We start from the raw sequence: 25,296 nt of genomic DNA, 5'->3' as shown, positions 1-25,296 counted from the left end.
CATGGGTCTTCCTTGTTTCACTAATGCACAGCTGGCTGAAATGGCTGTCTCTAAATTGCAGGCGCTAACCCAGGCTATTTGGCAATGCCAATATAAAGCAAGCATTTTATTGATATATTTTTGCTCATAAACATGCTGTGTGCTCACTGGTTTCTGGCTTGCTTTTGCCAATTGTCTCCTTAGTTTTCCGGAGTGGATTAAAACCTGATTACCCAGAGGGCTTGTGACGGCAAGGCTGGGAGAATAGAACTATATAATACAGGGGTAGCAACTCAGATAATGACTTCCTATGGGGGTTGAGTGCTCTGCATACTTACTGATGGTTAGTAACCAGGGGGGGGGGGTGTACTAACCACCAGTAAGTATGCAGAGCACTTCTCAACCCACATGGGAAGTCATTAACCCCCTCATTGTAATAACACACTATGCGTTAGGTTAGGTTTTGGTTGCCAGGGTTATTATTTTTTTTTTTTTTACATTTTCCATCTGTCCTCTTTGTACTATTTACTATGTACGAGTGTAGATTCATATTAATATAGCATTTTTGTGAAATGTCTGTTGAAGTGTGGATTGTTACAGTACATCATTATGGTGTGAAAGAAGCATAGCAGCAACTAACATAGATATGTCTGTTGGTTGAATGATGTATCTTTCCATTAACATTTGGCATTTACACAATTATTTACACAATTATTTACACTTATTTACACAATTATTATAACATTTACACAATTATTTACAGATGTATTATAACATTTACACATGATATAGCAGTTAACTAAAAACTTTGAACAAGCATAATCTCCAGTCTTGTTTAATCTACGATCTTGAGATTTCTCATATTGTCCCTGTGAAATAGGTTTTGGGCTACTCCTTTGGTGATGAGACCTTCCTCAAAGCCTAGCTGACCAGGACTTGTTTTTCAGGTGGTCTACTTTGGTGATGAGATATTCCTCAAAGCCTAGCTGACCAGGACTTGTTTTTCAGGTGGTCTACTTTGGTGATGAGATATTCCTCAAAGACTAGCTGACCAGGACTTGTTTTTCAGGTCCTCTCCTTTGGTGGCGAAGTTTTCCCACCGTTTATCCGGACTAGCTTAGCTTTTGATTCCAACAGACGGATACGCTTTGACAGGGATAACTGAAACATCATCACGCCACTTAGGGTGTATATAGCGTACCAGTGGAGCAGACACCCACCTTAACTATATCTGTGGAGAGAGAGAGCTCAGTGATGACAAAGGAAGGAGAGCTTAGTGCGGCCCGTGGGCAGTGGTTCTAACTGATCTTGGAGCTCAGATGGGTTATATCGGGCCCCGTCATGGTGTTGACTCAGAGGTGTTTTTCGGCTGCCTCTCCCACTATATCACCAGTTAGGGACAGTGGGTCTAATGGAGCACAGCATTCCGTCCGTTCCCCTACCAGTAGAAACAATATTTTCAAAGTCAAGCAGGGGGACATTTTTGGTATACTTTTGAAAGACAGCGAGGATAACATCCTGTCGAACGACAATTTTGTTTTCAAACATTCGGTTGTCTTTGCTCCGTGGGGGTATTCGGGAAAAACTGCTAGTAGGGCGAAGTACACTGTAGGATACATCTCTGGAACTCTCATGGGTGCCTTCAGTGGAAACTTCAGTGAATAGTCAAAAGAATGTTCAGTACTTTGTTATATAGTGCTATATAAGTGCTACTGAACGTTACTGCACCATTGCCATTTAACACAGAATACAGATGTGTGTTGATTAGTCAACTTTTAGCACTGTTTGTGCACTGTTTGGTTTCACAGTGTTCTGGAAACAAAACAAAACAAGGAAACAAACCAAAAAATACTTGAAAAAACCAACTATACCCACAGTACTTAAAGGAAAACTCCAAAATTTTGGGAAATTAGCTTATTTGCCATCTACCCTGGAGTTAGACAAGAAGATACATACCTTTTTTCTTCTCTGTGCATGCAGTAGGAGTAGGAAGACGCGCACCGCTAGCCTAGCTTAGCGTCAGTCACTGGACGTAGGTTCCTCCATTAGCCTAGTTCCCAACGTCTTCCTACTACTACTGCATGCACAGAGAAGAAAAAGGTATGCATCTTCTTGTCTAACTCCAGGGTTCCCAAAATGTTGGAGTGTTAAGATGCATACCTTTTTCTTCTCTGTGCATGCAGTAGGAGTAGGAAGACGTGCACCGTTAGCCTAGCTTAGCGTCAGTCACTGGAAGTAGGTTCCTCCATTAGCCTAGTTCCCAACGTCTTCCTACTCCTACTGCATGCACAGAGAAGAAAAGGGTATGCATCTTCTTGTCTAACTCCAGGGTAGATGGCAAATAAGCTAATTTCCCAAAATGTTGGAGTTTTCCTTTAAGATTTGTCTGACTCCACTTGGCCCTGCCCCCTCTGGTTCAAAAGCTATAGCCTACTTTATTATGGAAACTGTATTCTATTTTGCAATATAAATCATTGGATCAGCTTGAAACTTTTCTTGACATTGATAACTCGCTATCATTAATATCACTGTGAATAAAACAAAACAAAAAAATACCTATTGAGGCATTTCGCCAATTTCTTTGACCTGAATCGTCTCGTTCTGTTGTCAGGAGGACATGTGATAATTGGAGGAAATAGCCTCTGCAGTTAATCATCACATTATCACATGTCCTCCTCCTTTGCTGGATCTACTGTAGTGGAACAGCCCCTTCTGGAAATGACCATTCAGTGGCAGTGATGTCCCAACTAAGATAAGAGTATTTGCTAAAGAAAATAATAATTTACATTGCCATTTCACCCATTCTTTTGTGCCATGGAACATCCCTTTCAGCTACACTAGTAGATCAGTATAGATCAGTATCTCTGGGAAACAGAAAAAGTTATTTTCTTTTTAGTAATTTGTTTCATAAATATTTTTAAGCAGACTTATGAATGCCAAGAAACCTTTCAAGCTGATCCAATATTATTTATTGCAAAATATCATACAGTCTCTATATAAAAGATATATGAACTTTTGAACCAAGGAGTGGTACCAAATTGTATGTTTGTCTGTGGTTTATTATAGGCGGTTTCAATGTGTACCATTAATGTAAACAATAGCATTAAAAAAAAACGTTTATTTCTTGTTAAAATGTTTTGTTTTCTATTGCAATAGTTGAGGAAATAATGGAAATATATTTGGGATTGTGTTGCTAGGGAACAGCTTGGACCCATGTTTATCTCCTGTCAGTTATTGATTGATTAGCAAACACTGCAACAGGAAGTAAACTTGGGTCCATTTAGAATGTTTATGTTGTCAGGTAGACCCAAGTTAAGTTCCTGTCTATAGTTGGTTCTGACCAAGCATGTCATTGGCCAACAGGCATTCCATGAGTGATACAGTATGGTGCCAATGAAACTAATGTAATAAGCTAACAATAAAGTTTATATTTGCATTTCAAAATGGTAACATCAATCTGTTTTATGTATACTCAATTGCCACTGTATTTAGAAACACAAACAAACTGCCTTGATAGAGTAGTTAACGTTAGCTAACTAGCTAACCATTAGCTAGCGAATGTTCGCCATCTTGGCTAGCTAGCTGTATACAATGCTAAGTTAACATTGTATCAAGCTGACAAACTGAAATTATATGCAGTGGAAATGGTTGAATATGGCATGAACTGATTGTGCATAGGCTACAACAACAGATTGACGTTACTATTTTGAAATTTCATGAAGGTATAACTATACGCCTAATATTAGCTTTCACTGCGACAATACAGCAGGTTAACCCTTTCACTACCACACGACAGTTAACCGTATGTAGTGTGGTAGTGAAAGGGTTAACCTTCTGTAATGTGGTAGTAAAAGGGTTAATAGCCAAGTCCCAATTAAACGCAGAGTTCCTTTTATTGGCCTGGTGTGGCTACATGTTTTCTATCAGAAGCCGGGTCTAAGTTTGTGATATGCGATTATTTAAAAAAAATTATATACAGGTAATACACTAAATAATAATAATAATAATAATAATAATAATAATAATAATAATAATAATAATAACTTTATTTGTATAGCACTTTTCATACAGAGGTTGGAGTTCAAAGTGCTTCACAACAGTAAAAAATACAGGCATAAGCGAGCATAAAAAGATAGACAGGTAGAATCACAGTGTTTCACATTAGGATCTAGCATCCCAATAGGCTCTCCGCTTACAGTTTTCAGTAACACAAATAGTAAAAATAGTTTAAAATGATTCAGTTTAAAAATAGTCAAAAATGTTTAAAATAGAACGGGCATAAAAAATACAGGCATGAGCGAGCATAGCAAGATATGGCAAATCACAGTGTTTCACATTAGGATCTAGCATCCTAATAGGCTCTCTATTCAGTAATACAAATAATCAGTGTTTCACATTTGGATCTAGCAAATAATAAAAATAGTTTAAAATGATTCAGTTTAAAAATAGTCATCAGTAAGAAGTAAAAAGTGCAATAACCGACACATGAATTTGATAGGCAGTGTATAAGAGTAGGCAGGGTAAGAATAGTGCAGGTAAATACAAGTTGTGTCAGGATATCCCTGATGTTTCCTCTTGCCACTAGGTGGTAGCAGATATCTATCAGTGAAATGCCTGAGCAAAGAGATAGGTTTTAAGCTGTCTTTTAAAGATGTCTAGCGAGTTGGCTTCCCTGATGTTTTGGGGTAGTTTGTTCCATAGTTTTGGGGCATAGTTGATAAAGGCTGCATTACCGATCCTCTTTTGACTGCTTCTGGGAGCCTCTAGTAGTCCAGCAGCTGATGATCGCAGTGTTCTTGCTGGTGTGTAATTTATTAGAGTGTTGGCGATGTAGCTAGGTCCCTGTCCATTTAGAGCTTTGTATGTAAGGAGAAGGACCTTAAAGTCAATTCTAAATGTTACAGGAAGCCAGTGTAAAGCAGCTAAGACTGGACTAATGTGCTCTCTCCTTTTGGTTCTAGTTAGCAGTCGGGCTGCAGAGTTTTGGATTCGTTTTTTGGATTAAACTATTTGATAGTATTTCCAATTTTTGGTGGGCATGTGTGTGCAAAAGGAATTAATGGCTGGTCCCAAATAGAAGCCCAAATATACGGCGGTTGTGTTCAATTATCGAAACAAATAAAAGCCTGGGCTGAGTCTAAACGTTTTACAGTACGCTTTTACTGTGTTGTTTGGCGACATTGGAAGTCTAAAGAACTACAGTAGGAGCTGAATGTAAAACATTTACTTGATACAAACCTTACAGTGAAGCTGTTCTATAAAAGCAATATCACAGTCGAGGTTGTGCTTCACACAGTGACCCAGCACAACATATTCCCTCTTGTATGACTAGGACAGGTTTTATTGGGACAACAAACAGACAATAAAGTTATTCAGAGCAATGTGATTGTTAAATTGTTCAGATCACATCTAATCAGTGAACTTTTGTGCCCCGTCGGCATCGTGCCTAGGAATGAATATTGCTTCAGTACCACTTTGTAAGCGACGATGTGATTTGTAAACAAGGAAGACAGAACATCATTTTGGGCAGCATCATGAATGTAAATGTCATAGCTCTGCAGATATTTAGCTAAAATATCTAGATATTTGATTAAATGTCATGACATTGCATCATGTGTCAGAAACACACACACACACACCAGCGTTTCCGTTAGCCGGTAATTACCGGTATTTGACCGGCAAAATCTGTTGAAGTCCGACATATTTAATCTCTCCGGTCATAATGTCCGGTGAAAATAATTCCCTCTAAACACAATTAGATTATTTGAATTGTATTAAAATAGGCTAAAATTAAATAGCCTATGCGATGAACGAAACCAATCATTACATTTGTCGTTGCTTCACCAAGCAGCCGGTCTAATAATGACATCCTGTTGTCAGCGCGAGCTGGCTGCTGATATATTTGCGAGAAGCATGGCTTGGCAGGGTGCAGTACTCCAATTCAGCCATTGGCAATTCAGCTGTTGGGTGGGGGCGCTGCTGACCGGTTTCCAGACCGGACCTAAAAACACCGCTGCTCTGCTCTGCCTGCTCCATGCTTCACGTAAATATATCAGCAGCCAGCTCGCGCTGACAACAGGATGTCATTATTAGACCGGCTGCTTGGTGAAGCAACGACAAATGTAATGATTGTTTCGTTCATCGCATAGGCTATTTAATTTTAGCCTATTTTAATACAATTCAAATAATCAAATTGTGTTTAGAGGGAATTATTTTCACAGGACATTATGACCAGCACCAAGTCGTTGGGAGGTGGAGATATACATCACGCAAACCCACAATAATGTTGCCGTCTCTCTCTGCCAAATTTCTCAGTTCTTCGCTTGATATAATTAATACAAATGTCCAATATAACGGAATTCGTTAGCTCATAAAAATGTGATTATAACAGACTGCTGTTTATTAAGGTCGGGCAGACTGCCCACCGACACCTCAAGTCGGCAGCAGCACGAAGTCTCGAGGGACTTATTTTATTTGGAATATATTAATGACTGTATATACGCAAGTTTTAAGTTAAAATATTATAAATGCCTTGATGATGTCATTCTTTATATAGGCCTATCAATTGTTTTTAAGCTCAATAAACTCTGACCGGAATTTATCCCATTTATCCGGTAGATTGAAATCTACCGGACACTCAGACCTGCAAAAAAAAATTCTAACGGAAACCCTGACACACACACATACACATACACATACACACACACACACACAAAGTAAGCACTGTGTAAAGAGCAAAACACAGCATAGGCCATTAAACCACATGTGTGGATGTTAATCTGAATCTGCTGCAGTGCATTGACCTGAACAAGAGCTCTCTATACCCCCAGGAATATACTGGATGACTGCCCTCCAGTTCATACAAGAACACAGTGGCGTTATTCCAAGTCAAATATAGCCCTGCAGGCACACATTTCTCTATACCTCATGCAGTTCTAGTTTATTTATTTTGGAATGTGTGAAAGTTGTTGTGTTGTTTGTGGGGTTGTGAAAATAGGAGCCATGTGCACACGTGTGTTGTTGGTTCTGGGTTCAAAGGAAAACTCATGAAGGGAATAATAGCGACCATGACACTGTACTACCCCAAACAGCCTTTTATTTCAAGTTATAAGATAACGTTTCAACCTCTGTGGGCAGCGGTTGAAATGTTGTATGGAATACGTAATTTGGAGCAGTATAGCAGTATAGTATAATTTGGAGCAGTATAGCAGTTAGGGCTGACCCCGATTAGTCGAATAGTCGACTAATCGATCGAAAGGAGCCGTAGTCGACTGCCAACCTCTTAGTTGAATGCAAAAAAATATATAAAAATGCAATAATTATTTTTTTTTAAATTCAAAAACAGAGAGGCCTCGAAGCGTGGCTAACGCTAATGGCGCGTATACCAGCGAGGCTAACTGCCTAAGAAAACAGGCACAGAGGCACTGAAAGATGATTTCACCCATCTAATGAACACACTAGACTAGACAAATATCTAGATGTATCCATCAGTGGACCAATTGCATGCTTTCGCAGAGGACAAGAAGGCTTCAGTCGACTCCTTCAGACATTAAGTCATTGGCCACCAATCACGAGTATACTCGTTATTGGCCGCCAACGCTTGGCCATCAATAATGAGTATACTCATTATTAGATCGTTTGATCTTTTTCCTTTGATCCCCGTTCTACACACTCGGCCGGAGCTCTCTGAATCACTGTGGCACAGCTACATACGTTGGAATTGCAATGCCGACCGAATCTCACCAGATGGCAGTATCGTCTACCTTTTGAACTGTGATAGAAAGGGATCAGGACAGACAATGATTTAACTGGACTATCAAGACTCTCTCTGAGGGGGAGGAGCTCTTGCAAAGCAATCGCAAGCAGATCTGCTCCCCTCAAAACCTATACTGTCCTGTAAACACGTGTAATTACATATAAATGAGTAATCGCGATCGCCGATGGGATCATTGGAATTATTCTTTTTGGATTACCTTCTGGCTAAGGTAAGGACCCCCTATGTCTATTTTACCGAACCTGAAACATGTTTCTGTAACGATCACAGTTTCTTACTTCCCCCCCCTTGATCATTTTGTGAAGGCACATGTGTATGGTATATACCTTTTTGATTTGGGAGTATTTGGGGTTTTATGGGATCAATGGGCTTATTGCATATAACACATTTATCTCGCGATCTATGGGGAAAAAGACTGAATTATCTAGGAAATGGGCGATGTTTAGCGTGTAATAAACTACAAACTACAGTGTGTAGAAACAAAATATTTTTTTCCATGTTGGACTACAAGTAGTGTCTGCCAAATGAGCCACACTATTGTCTCCACAGCTATAATACAGAACACACACACACAGCTCTGCAAACATTGTGAAACACAGCGAAAGTGACCATTTTAATCTGGCCTGGAGCGGCAGAGATAGGGAAAGCGTATGGCGATGAATGAGTTAAGCACCCCCCCCACAGCCCAAATAATAATAAAAAAAAAATCTATACTTTTTAAATATTTTTTTTTGCATTCAGGGGGGTTGACCTATTCTAAAATGTCTGCCAATTTAGTCGACTATCCAAATCCTTAGTCTGGGACAGCCCTAATAGCAGTATAGTGTAATTTGGAGCAGTATAGCAGTATAGTGTAATTTGGAGCAGTATAGTGTCATTTGGAACAGTATAGAAGTATAGTGTCATTTGGAACAGTATAGAAGTATAGTGTTATTTGGAGCAGTATAGAAGTATAGTGTTATTTGGAGCAGTATAGTGTTTGAATAAAGCACCGTTGTGTATTTCACTGTACTGTAAATTAGCATTAGTCTGTTGCCATCATTTGAACTCGGGGCTCAACACTCTACTACAGTATATTTATGTCAGAGGGCATTACATTACAGCTATATATATGTACACAATTATACATATCATAATATGTAAGGATTATATGTGGCACAAGGAACAGACCCGCTCAAGTCAAAAACATTTTGATTCATAGTGGGTGCAGACTCAAGCATACAGCATATAAAAAAAACATACTCGCAAAATATATCTAAATGCTTATTTAATGCACAACAAATGCATTCAACAAAATTATATATACAGTAGGTATATGTTTTTCCTTTCTTTTCTTTTCAGATATAAGGCAACTCATGCACTAACATTACAGAATACATCTTCACAGCTGTCCACATACAATACTGCAATACTGAGAGGGAGAGCAGTACTCAGCCACCCCAGAGCAGAGAGCAGAATGCAGTAGTTATCACCATGCCACTCGGTGGCATGGCTGCTATTGAAAGGCTTCTGACTTGGTGCCTCTTGCCCCCTTGTCCATCCGCAGGTGTTGGCCTTGCCACCGTTGTTATCTCCTTCGTGCTCTGCACGTACTATAACGTGCTCATGAGCTGGGCTCTCTATTACCTCTTCAACTCCTTCGGAGCCTCCCTGCCCTGGCAGTCCTGCAACAACACCTGGAACGCCGCCGGCAACTGCTCCAGCGGTTTCACCGGCAACACCTCCAACCTGCAGTCGGCCGGCCAGCAGTTCTTTGAGTGAGGAGATGCTCTTGTTTTGTACTTCGATTTTGTTCATTGGATTAGATTAGATTAGATTAGATTCAAATTGACATTATACAGCAGAAGTACAGTACAACGAAAAGAGGTTTGGCATCCAACCAGAGTGCAAATGTAACAGTAAAGTGCAACAGCAATATACAATGTACAGGTGATTAAACTGAGTACAAAATATAAAAATGTGTACTACAGAGGGTAGTGCTAATCAGATGTATGTACAGAGTTGTAGTATAATTTAATTGATGAAATAGTTGTTACAGTATGTATAGTTGGCGTATGCAAATTCTTTTTTTACAGTAGATTACAGAAGCCCTTACTAAAAATGTCCCTCTGGTCATTTATCGGTTTGATTTTGTAATGACAGTTGTTGTTTAGAATGGCAAAGGAAGGTCATGGATTCATTGTTACTTCATGTAAGGCGGTGGTTCTCAACGTGGGGTCCAGGGACCCCCAGGATCCTTGAAGGGGTCCCCGGAATAATTGGGAATAATTTAGTTTCACTTTCATTCACAAGAGGTTAGAGGTCAATGAAGGAATATACTGTATGAGATCATAGGTTTCACTTCCCCCGCTAGTGTCTTAGCTGTAGAATTGTGGGGCGACAGTGGTTCAGGAGGTAGAGCAGTCGTCTGGTAATCCGGAGGTTCCCAGTTCGATTCCTGCGTGTCGAAGTGTCCTTGAGCAAGACACTTAACCCCTAATTGCTCCCAATGTGCAGGTTGGCATCTTGCATGGTTGCCTCCGCCGTCGGTGTGTGAGTGAATGTGTCAAATGTGAAGATTTTTTTTAAAGCGCTTTGGATAAAAGTATATAAATTAGGGATGTCCGATATTATCGGCCTACCGATATTATCGGCCGATATTGGCATAAAAATGTGATTTCGGAAAATATCGGTATCGGTTTTCAAATTCTTTTAAATTTTTTTCATTTATTTAACCTTTATTTACCCAGGCAAGCAAGTAAGAACAAATTATTATTTTATTTATTGTCAAAGTATGCATAATGTTGTGTTAATTACTAGGGCTGACCTTCGAAGCTTTTTTTGGCAATCGAAGCTTCGGGGCCGAGCTTCGATTTTTAATTCGAAGCTTCGAGATTTTCTTTTTTTTCTTTTTTTTATAATATTTATTTATAATTTTATTTTTATTTTTATATATCTTATGTTGTGGGACTTGTACAGCACTTTGGTAAACTTTGTTGTTTTTAAATGTGATCTATAAATAAAGTGGATTGGATTAATTAATTAAGTAGCCCCTTTCGTGACTGTGACGCAGCCAACAAGGTTTCACTCGGCTGCCCTGCCTGGGTGCAGTGGGGCTGCTCTCACAGCCAACGACATGACATTACATAATTATGTTGCAACCTTCGTCTATCAAGCAAACAATTATATAAATATTTATATGTAGTTGATAGAGACAAAGGCAGAATTCGACTTAATTAAGCGTTTTTTTTTTTTTTTTATCTACTTTTTCTCCCATTTTCTATTTTTCTCCCATCCCAATTTCGTATCGTCCAATTCTACCCTCCCCTGTCTCGAACGCTGTTAGGCCATGCCTCCCACAAGCCGGCTGCAATGTGGACTAAGCCTTACATCACGTGTCCTCTCCGGTACTCGAGGAAGCAGCAGTCGCAGCTTTTCACCTGCACAGCGCGATCTCTCAGCGTCGGGGGTCTGCGTGGGAGGGCACGCCGCCCCCGTCGCTTACTGATTCTGCTGTGCAGGCGCACCAACCGACCTGTAGGAGTCGCTGTCCACAATGTCCGATCCCCACCCATCAGCTTCCCACCCCCTAATACTGCCAATTGTATTAGTATGAACGACCAGCCAAGCTGATAGCAATGCGGAGAGCTGGGCTCGAACCCAGCGTCTCCTGCATTGGTGGTGAGCGCCTTGCCCACTGCACCACCTAGCCGCCCAATTAAGCACGTTTTATTAAGACATATTTTTATATGGGTCGGGACACAAAAGTAGCACAATGAACACAAATCTGTCCGACATAGTCTTAACACTTTGCCGCCCAACCACGAGTTAACTCGGGTTTCGGTGCCATGCGTTGAGGACCAGAGCCACGAGTTAACTCGTGGCAAGTTGTTATTGTTTTATTCCATATTAATAAACGTATCAAGATCCCCCATCGACTCTGCAGATTTACCCGCCTCTTTGAAATCGGCGACATGCAATACCGGCCAGATCCTCTTAGGGGCGCCATCGCTCCACTGCAGTATCATTGTGGGCGAGTGGATATATATTTTTTTTTACAGTCTATGGGCGTTACATTTTAGCCTGATCCCAAGCGAACATCCTGCACCGTTGATCACGGTTCGAAGCGCAGATTTCAGCCTGGAATAATGGGATTTATGATCAGCCAATGGACATATCGATCTACCAGATGCCAATGAATAATGGGGAAATGCTGCCGGCGATCACATGGGCTGATGGTAGGACCCTCTTCACCCAAATTACAGCCGGATCAGACATTGTTGTAAAACGCAAGCAATCGATCAGTGAATGTGGCTACTTGCACGGACTAGGGCTGCACGATTTTGGGAAATAATCTAATTGCGATTATTCTGACAGATATTGCGATTGCGATTTGCGATGCGATTATACCATATTTTAAAAAAAAAATACAAGAAGAATGTTGCTGCTTTCTGTAGTCGGGTCCCAACTGCAAAATTACTGTATTACCCTGTATTATACACTTTTACTATCATGTAGACTATTCTGCTTTGTGTTTACATGTGATGTATTGTATACATGCACATTTATTATGTTCTTGTGTGATGTATCGCACATTTTATTGCTGTGTGATGTATTGCAAATGTTATTGCTGTCATCTTGGCCAGGTCTACCTTGCAAAGGAGATCTTGTATCTCAATGGGACTTCCTGGTTAAAAAAAATAAAAAATTATTTGAATTTTTTTAATTGCAGGCTTGGCGATTTGATAATTGCATCATTCCAAATCGCGATTTCGATTAAAAAACGATTAATCGTGCAGCCCTAGCACGGACACACTATTGCTAATCAATAATACTAATCGGCGTCCCCCGCCGCCCCCATTTCATCCATAGATGCTCTGTAATAGTTTGGATGATAAGCCGTTTGTTTTATTTCATTCGAATATATACAACAGAAATGCCGTTCGATATAACGTGAGTAGCCTTTAGCCTCATATCTAGCTTCCCAGAAAATATTTGAGACGAAAAGTGCGATAAACCTTATATTCACGACGCTATAAAATGACAACCAACCGATGGATCTTTTTTCTTCTTTAAGCCATTATGAAGGCACGGTTTATGCACTCAAGTGACAATGAGAATGGAGAGATAGCAATACTATAAAGTATAGATATAGCTCTCCAAAAGTACATCGGTTTGTTTACAAAACGTTGTCCTCCAGCCACATATTAGACGGCAACGGCCGGTCCTCAATGTGTTAAATAACAAACGGCATTGCTTCGCTTCTTCGTCGACATGTCTGCTGCACATGTCCTTGTTGTTTTCAACACAGATAATCTCCACGTGCTTGTTGTAGAGAGGTGGAGTCGAGGCGCTGCTTACTTTCGTTTCATTGGAATGGAGGCGCAAGATTTTGGAGGCAAAAAAATAATAATAAAAAAACTATAAAAAAAAAGTAATATATTATTATTATAATTTTTTTTAACTTCGATAATTTTTTTTATGTTCGAAGGTTGTGCCATCGAACGAAGCTTCGAAGCTTCAAAGTATTTAAGACATCCCTATTAATTACACAACAAGAGATATGTAATGTTAATTACCTGAAATTATTCCGTTTTGGGGGGGGGGGGGGGGGACCCTGCATATATCGGTATCGGTTGATATCGGTATCGGAAATTAAGAGTTGGACAATATCAGTATATCAGTAAAAAAAGCCAATATCGAGCATCCCTAATCCCTTAGGACAGCCGAATCCCGTCCAATCTTTCGCCGTCGACTAAAGACTCACTTCTTCAACCATTATCTGAAATGATAAAAAAAAAAAAATAATAAAATCTAACCCCGACTAACCTTACTGTCATGCACTTGTCCTAATAAACTAACCTACACTGTAACACGCAACACTTTGATGAACATTGTTACTCAGCTGATAGAGTTATACCCTTCTTGCTGTCTTGTCGCACAGAACTTGTAAGTCGCTTTGGATAAAAGCGTCAGCTAAATTACTAAATGTAAATGTAAATGTAAATGTAATATAAATGCAGCCATTTATTTATTTACTCAACGGGGGTCTGCAACCTATGTAATAATTCAGGGGTTCTTGTCACAAGAAGACGTTGAGATCCTCTGATAACAGATCTACCCCCCCCCCATTGACACACACACACTGCCACTTTACAAACTCACTGTCATTTGACTTTACTGCCATTATTTTAGTTTACATTATATTAGTTTACTGCCATATCTATCATCTCACTGCCACTTATTGCCATTATTGTATTTTACTGCCATATTTATTATTTATACTTACTATGTACCACTGCTGCTAAAATATTTGCACTAAGTTCTCTTTTACCTCTATATATTCACTCATACATTCACTCATAAATTTTTTTAGCTATTGTTTATATTGTATATAGTCCTATATATTGTGTGTACATCGTGTCCCATATGTTACTTTATGTTTATAGTGTCCTATATGTTACTTTATGTTTATATTAGATCTTTTTTATATACACCGTGGGAAGGGGGAAACAATATTTCATTTCTCTGCATGTCTTGCACATTACGAGAAGTGACAATAAAGTTGACTTTGACTTTGACTAAGGCAACAGGAAATTGCAGTTAAAAATCTTAAAATCACTCTCAGGGCGGCCGGGTAGTGCAGCGGACTAAGCGTCTGTCTACCACCACAGTGGGACAGTGGGATCGAATCCAGCTGTGGTGCTTCCGGGTTGGCCGACCGTCCATACTAACACGATTGGCTGTGTTAGCGGGTGGGAAACCCGGCGAGGGTGGGTCCTGGTCGTTGTAAACAGCGACTCCTACAGTTCGGTCAGGGCGCCTGCACAGCAAGGGAAGGATCTAAGAGAGGTAGTGTGACCTTCCACACGTTACACTCTCCCAGTGAGAGTCCGCGCTGCCAGGTGAAAAGAAGCGGTGGGCTGGGTACACATGTGTCGGAGGAAGCATGTGATAGTCTCCGCCCTCCCGGACCGACGGTAGGGGGTAGAGTGCGCAACGACCAGGAAGGGGATTGGGAATTGGCATAACGACTAACATTGGGACGGGAGAAAATCGGAAATAAAAAGGGGAAGAAAAAAATAAAAGATAAAAAAAAAAAAAAAAAATCACTCTCATTATGTACACTCACCCCCCCCCCCCCCCCCAGTCACAGGCTTCTGGAGATCACCAGGGGCATTGGAGAGGCCGGTGGGCTTCGCTGGGAGCTGTTTGGCCTCCTCCTCATGGCCTGGGCCATTGTGTATTTGTGCATCTTCAAAGGCGTCAAGTCCACCGGCAAGGTCAGAGCAATGGTTTTCACCTGTCACAATATTCACACATGAATAGTTTGAATAGCAATAGTACAGTGAGCATTAAAGGTATCCAATGGAGTCTTTGACCACTAGTTGCTCAGATTAGAACTGTAGCTCATAGTAGGAGCCTAGGAGGTTATGCAAAGGTTACATGAAATGTATTCAGCTTGTAGACTATAGAACAACAATTCTCTTGTATATTTGGATATTTGGATGGAAATATGAATATATCCTGTATATATATACAGGGTTATAGGCGTGAGCTGTTTACAATATAACTCTGTTGAATACCTTTAATTTATTTATGTCGGGGACAAACTCTGTTTTGGATCATCTCCCTGAAGGCTCTTCACAATAGATAACAGGGTAAATACTGACGTAACTAATAACTTTAATTATGGTTCTGTGTAGCTGTGCCAGAGCCATTACAGTAAGCACAATGGTACTACTAGCACACCTAAATGATGCTTGTTGCAACTGTGTTTACTCCATGTCAAAATGGCCACTGTGAAAAAGGTCTATTATCTTTGTGTTCCAGATTCAGATTCAGATTCCTTTATTGAGCCATTTGTGTAAAACACATTGGTAATTGTTGCAGCAATACAGTGTATGCATTCTTTCTTTTTTCACAGTAAACAAACACCAACACAGACAAGAAACGAAACCAGTGCAGTGGGGGATTAATCAATAAATAAAATACATATATATATATAAAGTGAAGTGTGCAGAGATCCAGTACGGACTAGTGCAGTGCAGTCAATGTCATTGTGCCAGTGTCACTTGGGGGCAGAGGGGGGGGTACCGAGGGGGGGGACCTGAGGCATTGATCAGCCTGGCGGCTGAGGGGAAGAAGCTCAGTCTGTGTCGAGCTTTCACAGCCTTTGGGATCCTCAGCCTTCTCCCAGAGGGGAGCAGGGTGAAGAGGCTGTGACCGGGGTGGGATGGGTCGGCCATGATCTTCCTCGCCCTCTTCAGCGCCCTGGAGTCGTGCAGGGACCTGAGGGAGGGCAGGGGACAGCCGATCACCCTCTCCGCGGAGCGAATCACCCGCTGCAGCTTGGCAAGATCTTTTGCCGCTGCAGCGGGGAACCAGGAGATGATGGAGTGGGTGAGGATGGACTCTATGATGGCCGTGTAGAATTGGGCCATCATGGTCCTCGGCAGTTTATATTTCTTCAACTGCCGGAGGAAGAACATCCTCCCCTGGGCCTTCTTGAGCAGAAGCCCCGTGATGTTGAGCTCCCACTTCAAATCCCGGGAGATGGTCATGCCGAGGAATCGGCATGACTCCACGGAGGTCACCTGAGTGCCTCCCAGTATGATGGGAGGGGGCAGGGCTGCTTTCTTCCTGAAGTCCACTACCATCTCCACTGTCTTTTGAGCATTGAGCTCCAGGTTGTTGCAGCTGCACCAGCTCTGAGATGAGACCCACCAGGGTGGTGTCGTCAGCCATTTCTGAGAAGCCTTTGAATAGGGTGTTTAGGGTGATGGTATAACACATGTGCCATAAATCATGTGACATCTTCGCAACTCACACACGTCACCGAGATATGGAGAGAAAACGCGAAATTGCGTGCCTTTATCTCTCGACACACGACTTTACAAAAATGATAACAAATATTTCCCCGGGGTCCAATCAGAGATATAGGGCAGTTTTATAGGTGAACCCGCTGGTCACCACAGGAAGTGCCTTTTTTCAGCACAGAAATGCAAAAAAAAGCCAAATTTTGTCACCAAAAGGTCACCTGCCAAATTGACAGAGTTACACACCACTGCCGAATTCTACTCGCATTTGGCAGGTGGCGTTTTTTATTTTACGTCAAACTCTGTTTGTCTATTTTTGTACCAGCTTGCATCATCATTCAGTGTACACAACTTTACAGGATTTGTTGGCTGAAATAGAAACCAAATACAAAGGTCAAGGTCATCTTTATTTATATAGCACATTTAAAACCAACCCAAGATGCACCAAAGTGCTTCACAGTACAAATGAACAGACAAATAAAAAATACAATATAAAATGCACAAGTTAATACAATACAATAAATACACACAAATTTTGTCACAACAGGATGCATGGTTTAACAAGCCTCAAAAAGCCAATGAAAACAAATTCGTTTTCAGCCGTGACTTAAACATCTCTAGGCAGATCGAATTTGTAGTGGCAGACTATTCCACAACTTGGGGGCCACCGCAAAAGCTCGGTCGCCTTTAGTATTTAGCCTAGACCTTGGGACATCTAAAAGTACCTAATTCCATGACCTCAGTGCTCTAACTGGGGTGTGAACATGAAGGAGTTCAGCTAGGTACTGAGGGGCTCAGACCATTCAATGCCTTAAAGACAACAGAATTAGAAAATCAACCGTGAAGCGAACAGGAAGCCAGTGCAGGGAAACCAGCACGGTGTGATGTGGTCACACTGCTTTGTGCCGCCAAGAGGAGCAGCAGCGTTCTGCACTAAGCTGCAGGCGTTGCAGGGAGAGCTGGTCTAGACCCACATGCAGACCATTACAATAGAGAGCTGGTTCAATGATGAATTGAAAATGGGGGACCCTGATGTAAACAAGACGAAAGTCTTTCTCTGGTCTGCATCCCCTTAACAATTGTGTGTATTGAGCTGTACTGTATTGTACCCATTCTGCAATCTGTTAATAACATTTTCAATCAATCAATCAAACCCACATACAGACCTTTACATTTACATTTAGTCATTTAGCTGACGCTTTTATCCAAAGCGACTTACATGTTCTGTACGACAAGCCATCAGGAAGGGCACAACTCTATCAGCTGAGCAACAATGTTCATCAAAGTGTTGAGTGCTACAGTGTAGGTTAGTTTATTAGGACAAGTGCATGACAGTACGGTTAGTTAGGGTTAGATTTTTTTTATTTTTATTTTTTTTAATTCAGGTAATGGTTGAAGAAGTGCGTCTTTAGTCGACGGCGAAAGATTGGACGTGTTTCGGCTGTCCTAACTGTGGTGGGTAGTTCATTCCACCATTGTGGGGCAAGGACTGAGAATAGGCGACTTCTCTTTGATGACCCTCCCGGAGCTTGGATAGGAGTAGGTCTGAGGCGGCCAGAAGATGCAGAGCGTAGGGGTCTTGAGGGTGTGTGTAGTTAGAGACCATTGACCGGAGGTAGGCGGGAGCAGTTCCCTTTGCCGCACGGTATGCTAGGTCGAGGGCCTTGAAGCGGATTCGTGCAGCAATGGTGAGCCAGTGCAGGTCCCTAAGAAGTGGGGTGACATGGGCCGACTTCGGTGGGTTTGAGATCAGGCGGGCCGCTGCGTTCTGAATGAGTTGAAGAGGCTTAGTGGCAGTGGCCGGGAGGCCAGCGAGCAGTGCGTTGCAGTAGTCGAGGCGGGAGATGACTGTTGATTGGACAAGGAGTTGGGTGGCTTCTTTTGTCAGGAAGGGGCGGATCCTTCTGACGTTGCTCAGGAGGAATCGGCAGGTTCTGGTTGTCGCTGCGATGTGAGCAGAGAAGTTCAACTGGTCGTCGAGGACAACACTAAGGTTCTTGGCGGTCGGGGACGCGGTCACAGCTGCATTCTCGACTGATGGAAAGGTCGGTCAGGGCGGAGGATTTGGCCGGCAGGTGGAGCAATTCTGTTTTGCTTAGGTTCAGTTTGAGGTGGTTGGTCGTCATCCAGGCCGAGATGTCGGACAGACAGGCAGAGATCCGCTCAGAGACGTGGATATCTGAGGGAGGGAAGGAGAGGAAGAGTTGAGTATCGTCGGCATAACAATGGTAGGAGAAGCCATGAGACGTGATAATGTTACCCAGTGATTTAGTGTAGAGGGAGAAGAGAAGGGGTCCTAAAACCGAGCCCTGGGGGACACCCGTCCGCAGGGGGCGGGTGGCCGACAGGGTCCCTCTCCATGACACTTGGTAGGAGCGGTCATTGAGGTATGATGACAGCCATGTCAGCGCAGAGCCAGCCACTCCCATTCCTGCGAGGGCCGCGAGGAGGATCTGGTGGTTGACTGTGTCGAAGGCTGCAGATAGATCTAGGAGAATCAGGACAGAGGAGAGGCCCTTCGCTTTTGCTAAGTGAAGTGCTTCTGTGACCGCAATGAGGGCTGTCTCTGTGGAGTGACCAGTCCTGAAGCCTGACTGATTAGGGTCTAGAAGGTCATTCTGTAAGAGATAAGCAGTAAGTTGGTTGGATACAGCACGTTCAAGTGTTTTAGAAAGCTGGTCCAGACCCACATCCAGACCATTACAATAAAGAGCTGGTCTAGACCCACATAATAATAATAATAATAATAATAATAATAATAATAATAATAATAATAATAATAATAATAATAATAGATTGGATTTGTAATGCACTTTTTGTTCGCTGGGATCCCAAAGTGCTACACTACATGGTTAAAACAGTTAAAAAAATAGAATAAAATAGTTATTAGTAAAACAAATAAAATAAAATACAGAATAAAAATAGAACATAGTTAATTAAAAACATAGTATAAACAGACAATTTAAAAACAAAGCGCAATAAAATTTAAATAAAAAGCTAACAGTCAAAGGCCTTTTTGAACAGATAGGTTTTCAGGCCTGCTTTGAAAGAGTCCAGGCTCTGTGGTGCCCTCAGCTGGATGGGGAGGCTGTTCCACAGGCGTGGTGCAGCCGTGCAGAAGGCTCGGTCACCCATGGTGCAGAGCCGGGTATTGGGGACCTGAAGGAGCAGGCTACCTGCGGATCTGAGGGTGCGGGTGAAGGATTGTGGAGTGATGAGTTCCTGAAGGTAGAGGGGTGCGTGTCCGTTTATGCAGTTATGGGTGATCGTAAGGATTTTGTAGTTGATCCGGGATGAGACGGGGAGCCAGTGTAGTGAGTGAAGGATGGGGGTTATGTGATCGTGTTTACGGACTCTCATCAGGATCCTGGCAGCGCTGTTCTGGATGTATTGCAGCTTTTGGATGCTCTTGCCAGGAATCCCGATGAAGAGTCCGTTACAGTAGTCCAGTCTTGAGGAGATAAAGGCATGGACAAGCTTCTCTGCATCTGACAGGGTTAGAATGGGATGGAGTTTTGATATGTTTTTTAGGTGATAGAATGAGGTCTTGCAGAGGTGTTTTATGTGGGTGTTGAAGGTCAGGTGGGGGTCAAATCGAACCCCCAGATTTGTGACTGAGGGGGAGAGGGGGATTACCTGGCCGTCAAAGGTGAGATGGGATATGGATGAAGACTGAACCTGGTGGGGGGTGCCAATTAGGAGTGCCTCGGTTTTCTTGCTGTTTAGTTGGAGGAAGTTGCTGTTCATCCATGCCTTTATCTCCCCAAGACAGGTGGTGAGGCGTGCAGGGACCTGAGGGAGGGCAGGGGACAGCCGATCACCCTCTCCGCGGAGCGAATCACCCGCTGCAGCTTGGCAAGATCTTTTGCCGCTGCAGCGGGGAACCAGGAGATGATGGAGTGGGTGAGGATGGACTCTATGATGGCCGTGTAGAATTGGGCCATCATGGTCCTCGGCAGTTTATATTTCTTCAACTGCCGGAGGAAGAACATCCTCCCCTGGGCCTTCTTGAGCAGAAGCCCCGTGATGTTGAGCTCCCACTTCAAATCCCGGGAGATGGTCATGCCGAGGAATCGGCATGACTCCACGGAGGTCACCTGAGTGCCTCCCAGTATGATGGGAGGGGGCAGGGCTGCTTTCTTCCTGAAGTCCACTACCATCTCCACTGTCTTTTGAGCATTGAGCTCCAGGTTGTTGCAGCTGCACCAGCTCTGAGATGAGACCCACCAGGGTGGTGTCGTCAGCCATTTCTGAGAAGCCTTTGAATAGGGTGTTTAGGGTGATGGTATAACACATGTGCCATAAATCATGTGACATCTTCGCAACTCACACACGTCACCGAGATATGGAGAGAAAACGCGAAATTGCGTGCCTTTATCTCTCGACACACGACTTTACAAAAATGATAACAAATATTTCCCCGGGGTCCAATCAGAGATATAGGGCAGTTTTATAGGTGAACCCGCTGGTCACCACAGGAAGTGCCTTTTTTCAGCACAGAAATGCAAAAAAAAGCCAAATTTTGTCACCAAAAGGTCACCTGCCAAATTGACAGAGTTACACACCACTGCCGAATTCTACTCGCATTTGGCAGGTGGCGTTTTTTATTTTACGTCAAACTCTGTTTGTCTATTTTTGTACCAGCTTGCATCATCATTCAGTGTACACAACTTTACAGGATTTGTTGGCTGAAATAGAAACCAAATACAAAGGTCAAGGTCATCTTTATTTATATAGCACATTTAAAACCAACCCAAGATGCACCAAAGTGCTTCACAGTACAAATGAACAGACAAATAAAAAATACAATATAAAATGCACAAGTTAATACAATACAATAAATACACACAAATTTTGTCACAACAGGATGCATGGTTTAACAAGCCTCAAAAAGCCAATGAAAACAAATTCGTTTTCAGCCGTGACTTAAACATCTCTAGGCAGATCGAATTTGTAGTGGCAGACTATTCCACAACTTGGGGGCCACCGCAAAAGCTCGGTCGCCTTTAGTATTTAGCCTAGACCTTGGGACATCTAAAAGTACCTAATTCCATGACCTCAGTGCTCTAACTGGGGTGTGAACATGAAGGAGTTCAGCTAGGTACTGAGGGGCTCAGACCATTCAATGCCTTAAAGACAACAGAATTAGAAAATCAACCGTGAAGCGAACAGGAAGCCAGTGCAGGGAAACCAGCACGGTGTGATGTGGTCACACTGCTTTGTGCCGCCAAGAGGAGCAGCAGCGTTCTGCACTAAGCTGCAGGCGTTGCAGGGAGAGCTGGTCTAGACCCACATGCAGACCATTACAATAGAGAGCTGGTTCAATGATGAATTGAAAATGGGGGACCCTGATGTAAACAAGACGAAAGTCTTTCTCTGGTCTGCATCCCCTTAACAATTGTGTGTATTGAGCTGTACTGTATTGTACCCATTCTGCAATCTGTTAATAACATTTTCAATCAATCAATCAAACCCACATACAGACCTTTACATTTACATTTAGTCATTTAGCTGACGCTTTTATCCAAAGCGACTTACATGTTCTGTACGACAAGCCATCAGGAAGGGCACAACTCTATCAGCTGAGCAACAATGTTCATCAAAGTGTTGAGTGCTACAGTGTAGGTTAGTTTATTAGGACAAGTGCATGACAGTACGGTTAGTTAGGGTTAGATTTTTTTTATTTTTATTTTTTTTAATTCAGGTAATGGTTGAAGAAGTGCGTCTTTAGTCGACGGCGAAAGATTGGACGTGTTTCGGCTGTCCTAACTGTGGTGGGTAGTTCATTCCACCATTGTGGGGCAAGGACTGAGAATAGGCGACTTCTCTTTGATGACCCTCCCGGAGCTTGGATAGGAGTAGGTCTGAGGCGGCCAGAAGATGCAGAGCGTAGGGGTCTTGAGGGTGTGTGTAGTTAGAGACCATTGACCGGAGGTAGGCGGGAGCAGTTCCCTTTGCCGCACGGTATGCTAGGTCGAGGGCCTTGAAGCGGATTCGTGCAGCAATGGTGAGCCAGTGCAGGTCCCTAAGAAGTGGGGTGACATGGGCCGACTTCGGTGGGTTTGAGATCAGGCGGGCCGCTGCGTTCTGAATGAGTTGAAGAGGCTTAGTGGCAGTGGCCGGGAGGCCAGCGAGCAGTGCGTTGCAGTAGTCGAGGCGGGAGATGACTGTTGATTGGACAAGGAGTTGGGTGGCTTCTTTTGTCAGGAAGGGGCGGATCCTTCTGACGTTGCTCAGGAGGAATCGGCAGGTTCTGGTTGTCGCTGCGATGTGAGCAGAGAAGTTCAACTGGTCGTCGAGGACAACACTAAGGTTCTTGGCGGTCGGGGACGCGGTCACAGCTGCATTCTCGACTGATGGAAAGGTCGGTCAGGGCGGAGGATTTGGCCGGCAGGTGGAGCAATTCTGTTTTGCTTAGGTTCAGTTTGAGGTGGTTGGTCGTCATCCAGGCCGAGATGTCGGACAGACAGGCAGAGATCCGCTCAGAGACGTGGATATCTGAGGGAGGGAAGGAGAGGAAGAGTTGAGTATCGTCGGCATAACAATGGTAGGAGAAGCCATGAGACGTGATAATGTTACCCAGTGATTTAGTGTAGAGGGAGAAGAGAAGGGGTCCTAAAACCGAGCCCTGGGGGACACCCGTCCGCAGGGGGCGGGTGGCCGACAGGGTCCCTCTCCATGACACTTGGTAGGAGCGGTCATTGAGGTATGATGACAGCCATGTCAGCGCAGAGCCAGCCACTCCCATTCCTGCGAGGGCCGCGAGGAGGATCTGGTGGTTGACTGTGTCGAAGGCTGCAGATAGATCTAGGAGAATCAGGACAGAGGAGAGGCCCTTCGCTTTTGCTAAGTGAAGTGCTTCTGTGACCGCAATGAGGGCTGTCTCTGTGGAGTGACCAGTCCTGAAGCCTGACTGATTAGGGTCTAGAAGGTCATTCTGTAAGAGATAAGCAGTAAGTTGGTTGGATACAGCACGTTCAAGTGTTTTAGAAAGCTGGTCCAGACCCACATCCAGACCATTACAATAAAGAGCTGGTCTAGACCCACATAATAATAATAATAATAATAATAATAATAATAATAATAATAATAATAATAATAATAATAATAATAATAATAATAGATTGGATTTGTAATGCACTTTTTGTTCGCTGGGATCCCAAAGTGCTACACTACATGGTTAAAACAGTTAAAAAAATAGAATAAAATAGTTATTAGTAAAACAAATAAAATAAAATACAGAATAAAAATAGAACATAGTTAATTAAAAACATAGTATAAACAGACAATTTAAAAACAAAGCGCAATAAAATTTAAATAAAAAGCTAACAGTCAAAGGCCTTTTTGAACAGATAGGTTTTCAGGCCTGCTTTGAAAGAGTCCAGGCTCTGTGGTGCCCTCAGCTGGATGGGGAGGCTGTTCCACAGGCGTGGTGCAGCCGTGCAGAAGGCTCGGTCACCCATGGTGCAGAGCCGGGTATTGGGGACCTGAAGGAGCAGGCTACCTGCGGATCTGAGGGTGCGGGTGAAGGATTGTGGAGTGATGAGTTCCTGAAGGTAGAGGGGTGCGTGTCCGTTTATGCAGTTATGGGTGATCGTAAGGATTTTGTAGTTGATCCGGGATGAGACGGGGAGCCAGTGTAGTGAGTGAAGGATGGGGGTTATGTGATCGTGTTTACGGACTCTCATCAGGATCCTGGCAGCGCTGTTCTGGATGTATTGCAGCTTTTGGATGCTCTTGCCAGGAATCCCGATGAAGAGTCCGTTACAGTAGTCCAGTCTTGAGGAGATAAAGGCATGGACAAGCTTCTCTGCATCTGACAGGGTTAGAATGGGATGGAGTTTTGATATGTTTTTTAGGTGATAGAATGAGGTCTTGCAGAGGTGTTTTATGTGGGTGTTGAAGGTCAGGTGGGGGTCAAATCGAACCCCCAGATTTGTGACTGAGGGGGAGAGGGGGATTACCTGGCCGTCAAAGGTGAGATGGGATATGGATGAAGACTGAACCTGGTGGGGGGTGCCAATTAGGAGTGCCTCGGTTTTCTTGCTGTTTAGTTGGAGGAAGTTGCTGTTCATCCATGCCTTTATCTCCCCAAGACAGGTGGTGAGGCATGACAGAGCTGCAGAGGGGTTTGGGGCCGTTTTTATGTAGAGTTGTGTGTCATCGGCATAACAGTGGAAAGACATTCCATGTCTGCCGATGACACGACCGAGGGGGAGCATGTAGGTGATGAATAGAATGGGACCAAGAACCGACCCCTGCGGAACACCACAGGTGACCTCGAGCAGCCTGGACTTGTGTCCTCCCAGTGAGACATATTCTGTCCTGCCTAAGAGGTAGGACTGGAACCACTGTAGTGCATGGCTCGACAGTCCAACAGTGTTGTGGAGGCGCTCCAGGAGGATGGTGTGGTCCACAGTGTCAAACGCCGCTGTCAGATCGAGGAGGATGAGGAGTGATGGTGATCCTGCGTCAGCGGTCATTAGGAGGTCATTCACATACAGACCATTACAATAGAGAGCTGGTCGGGACCCACATACAGACCATTACAATAGTCAAACCTGGATGAAATAAACATGGATAACCCTCTCAATGTCATTGGGAGAGAGGTAGGGCTTTACTTTGGACAGGAGCCTCAACTGAAAAAAGGAGCATTTTACTACAGAGCCAATTTGTTTGTAAATAATTTTTTATTAAAGGGTGACACCAAGACGTTTGATAAAGGAGCTATTTTTGGCAGCAAGG

The 25,296-nt window shown here is 43.1% G+C and overlaps 1 protein-coding gene across 1 annotated transcript in view; it reads left to right on the top strand.

Moving 5' to 3' along the window:
- LOC311235329 (sodium- and chloride-dependent GABA transporter ine) overlaps nucleotides 1-25,296 on the top strand; it is a 101,694-nt gene that overhangs the window by 25,798 nt on the left and 50,600 nt on the right. The window contains exons 3-4 of the mRNA XM_084322760.1: nucleotides 9,300-9,510; nucleotides 14,883-15,015. Coding sequence (XP_084178886.1) covers nucleotides 9,300-9,510; nucleotides 14,883-15,015 — 344 coding nt within the window. The remainder of the gene's footprint in view (nucleotides 1-9,299; nucleotides 9,511-14,882; nucleotides 15,016-25,296) is intronic.

This window comes from Notolepis coatsorum, assembly GCF_963971535.1.
Source record: "Notolepis coatsorum genome assembly, chromosome: 10".
In the NCBI taxonomy this organism is placed as follows: domain Eukaryota; kingdom Metazoa; phylum Chordata; class Actinopteri; order Aulopiformes; family Paralepididae; genus Notolepis; species Notolepis coatsorum.
This window is presented reverse-complemented; position numbering and strand designations above follow the sequence as displayed.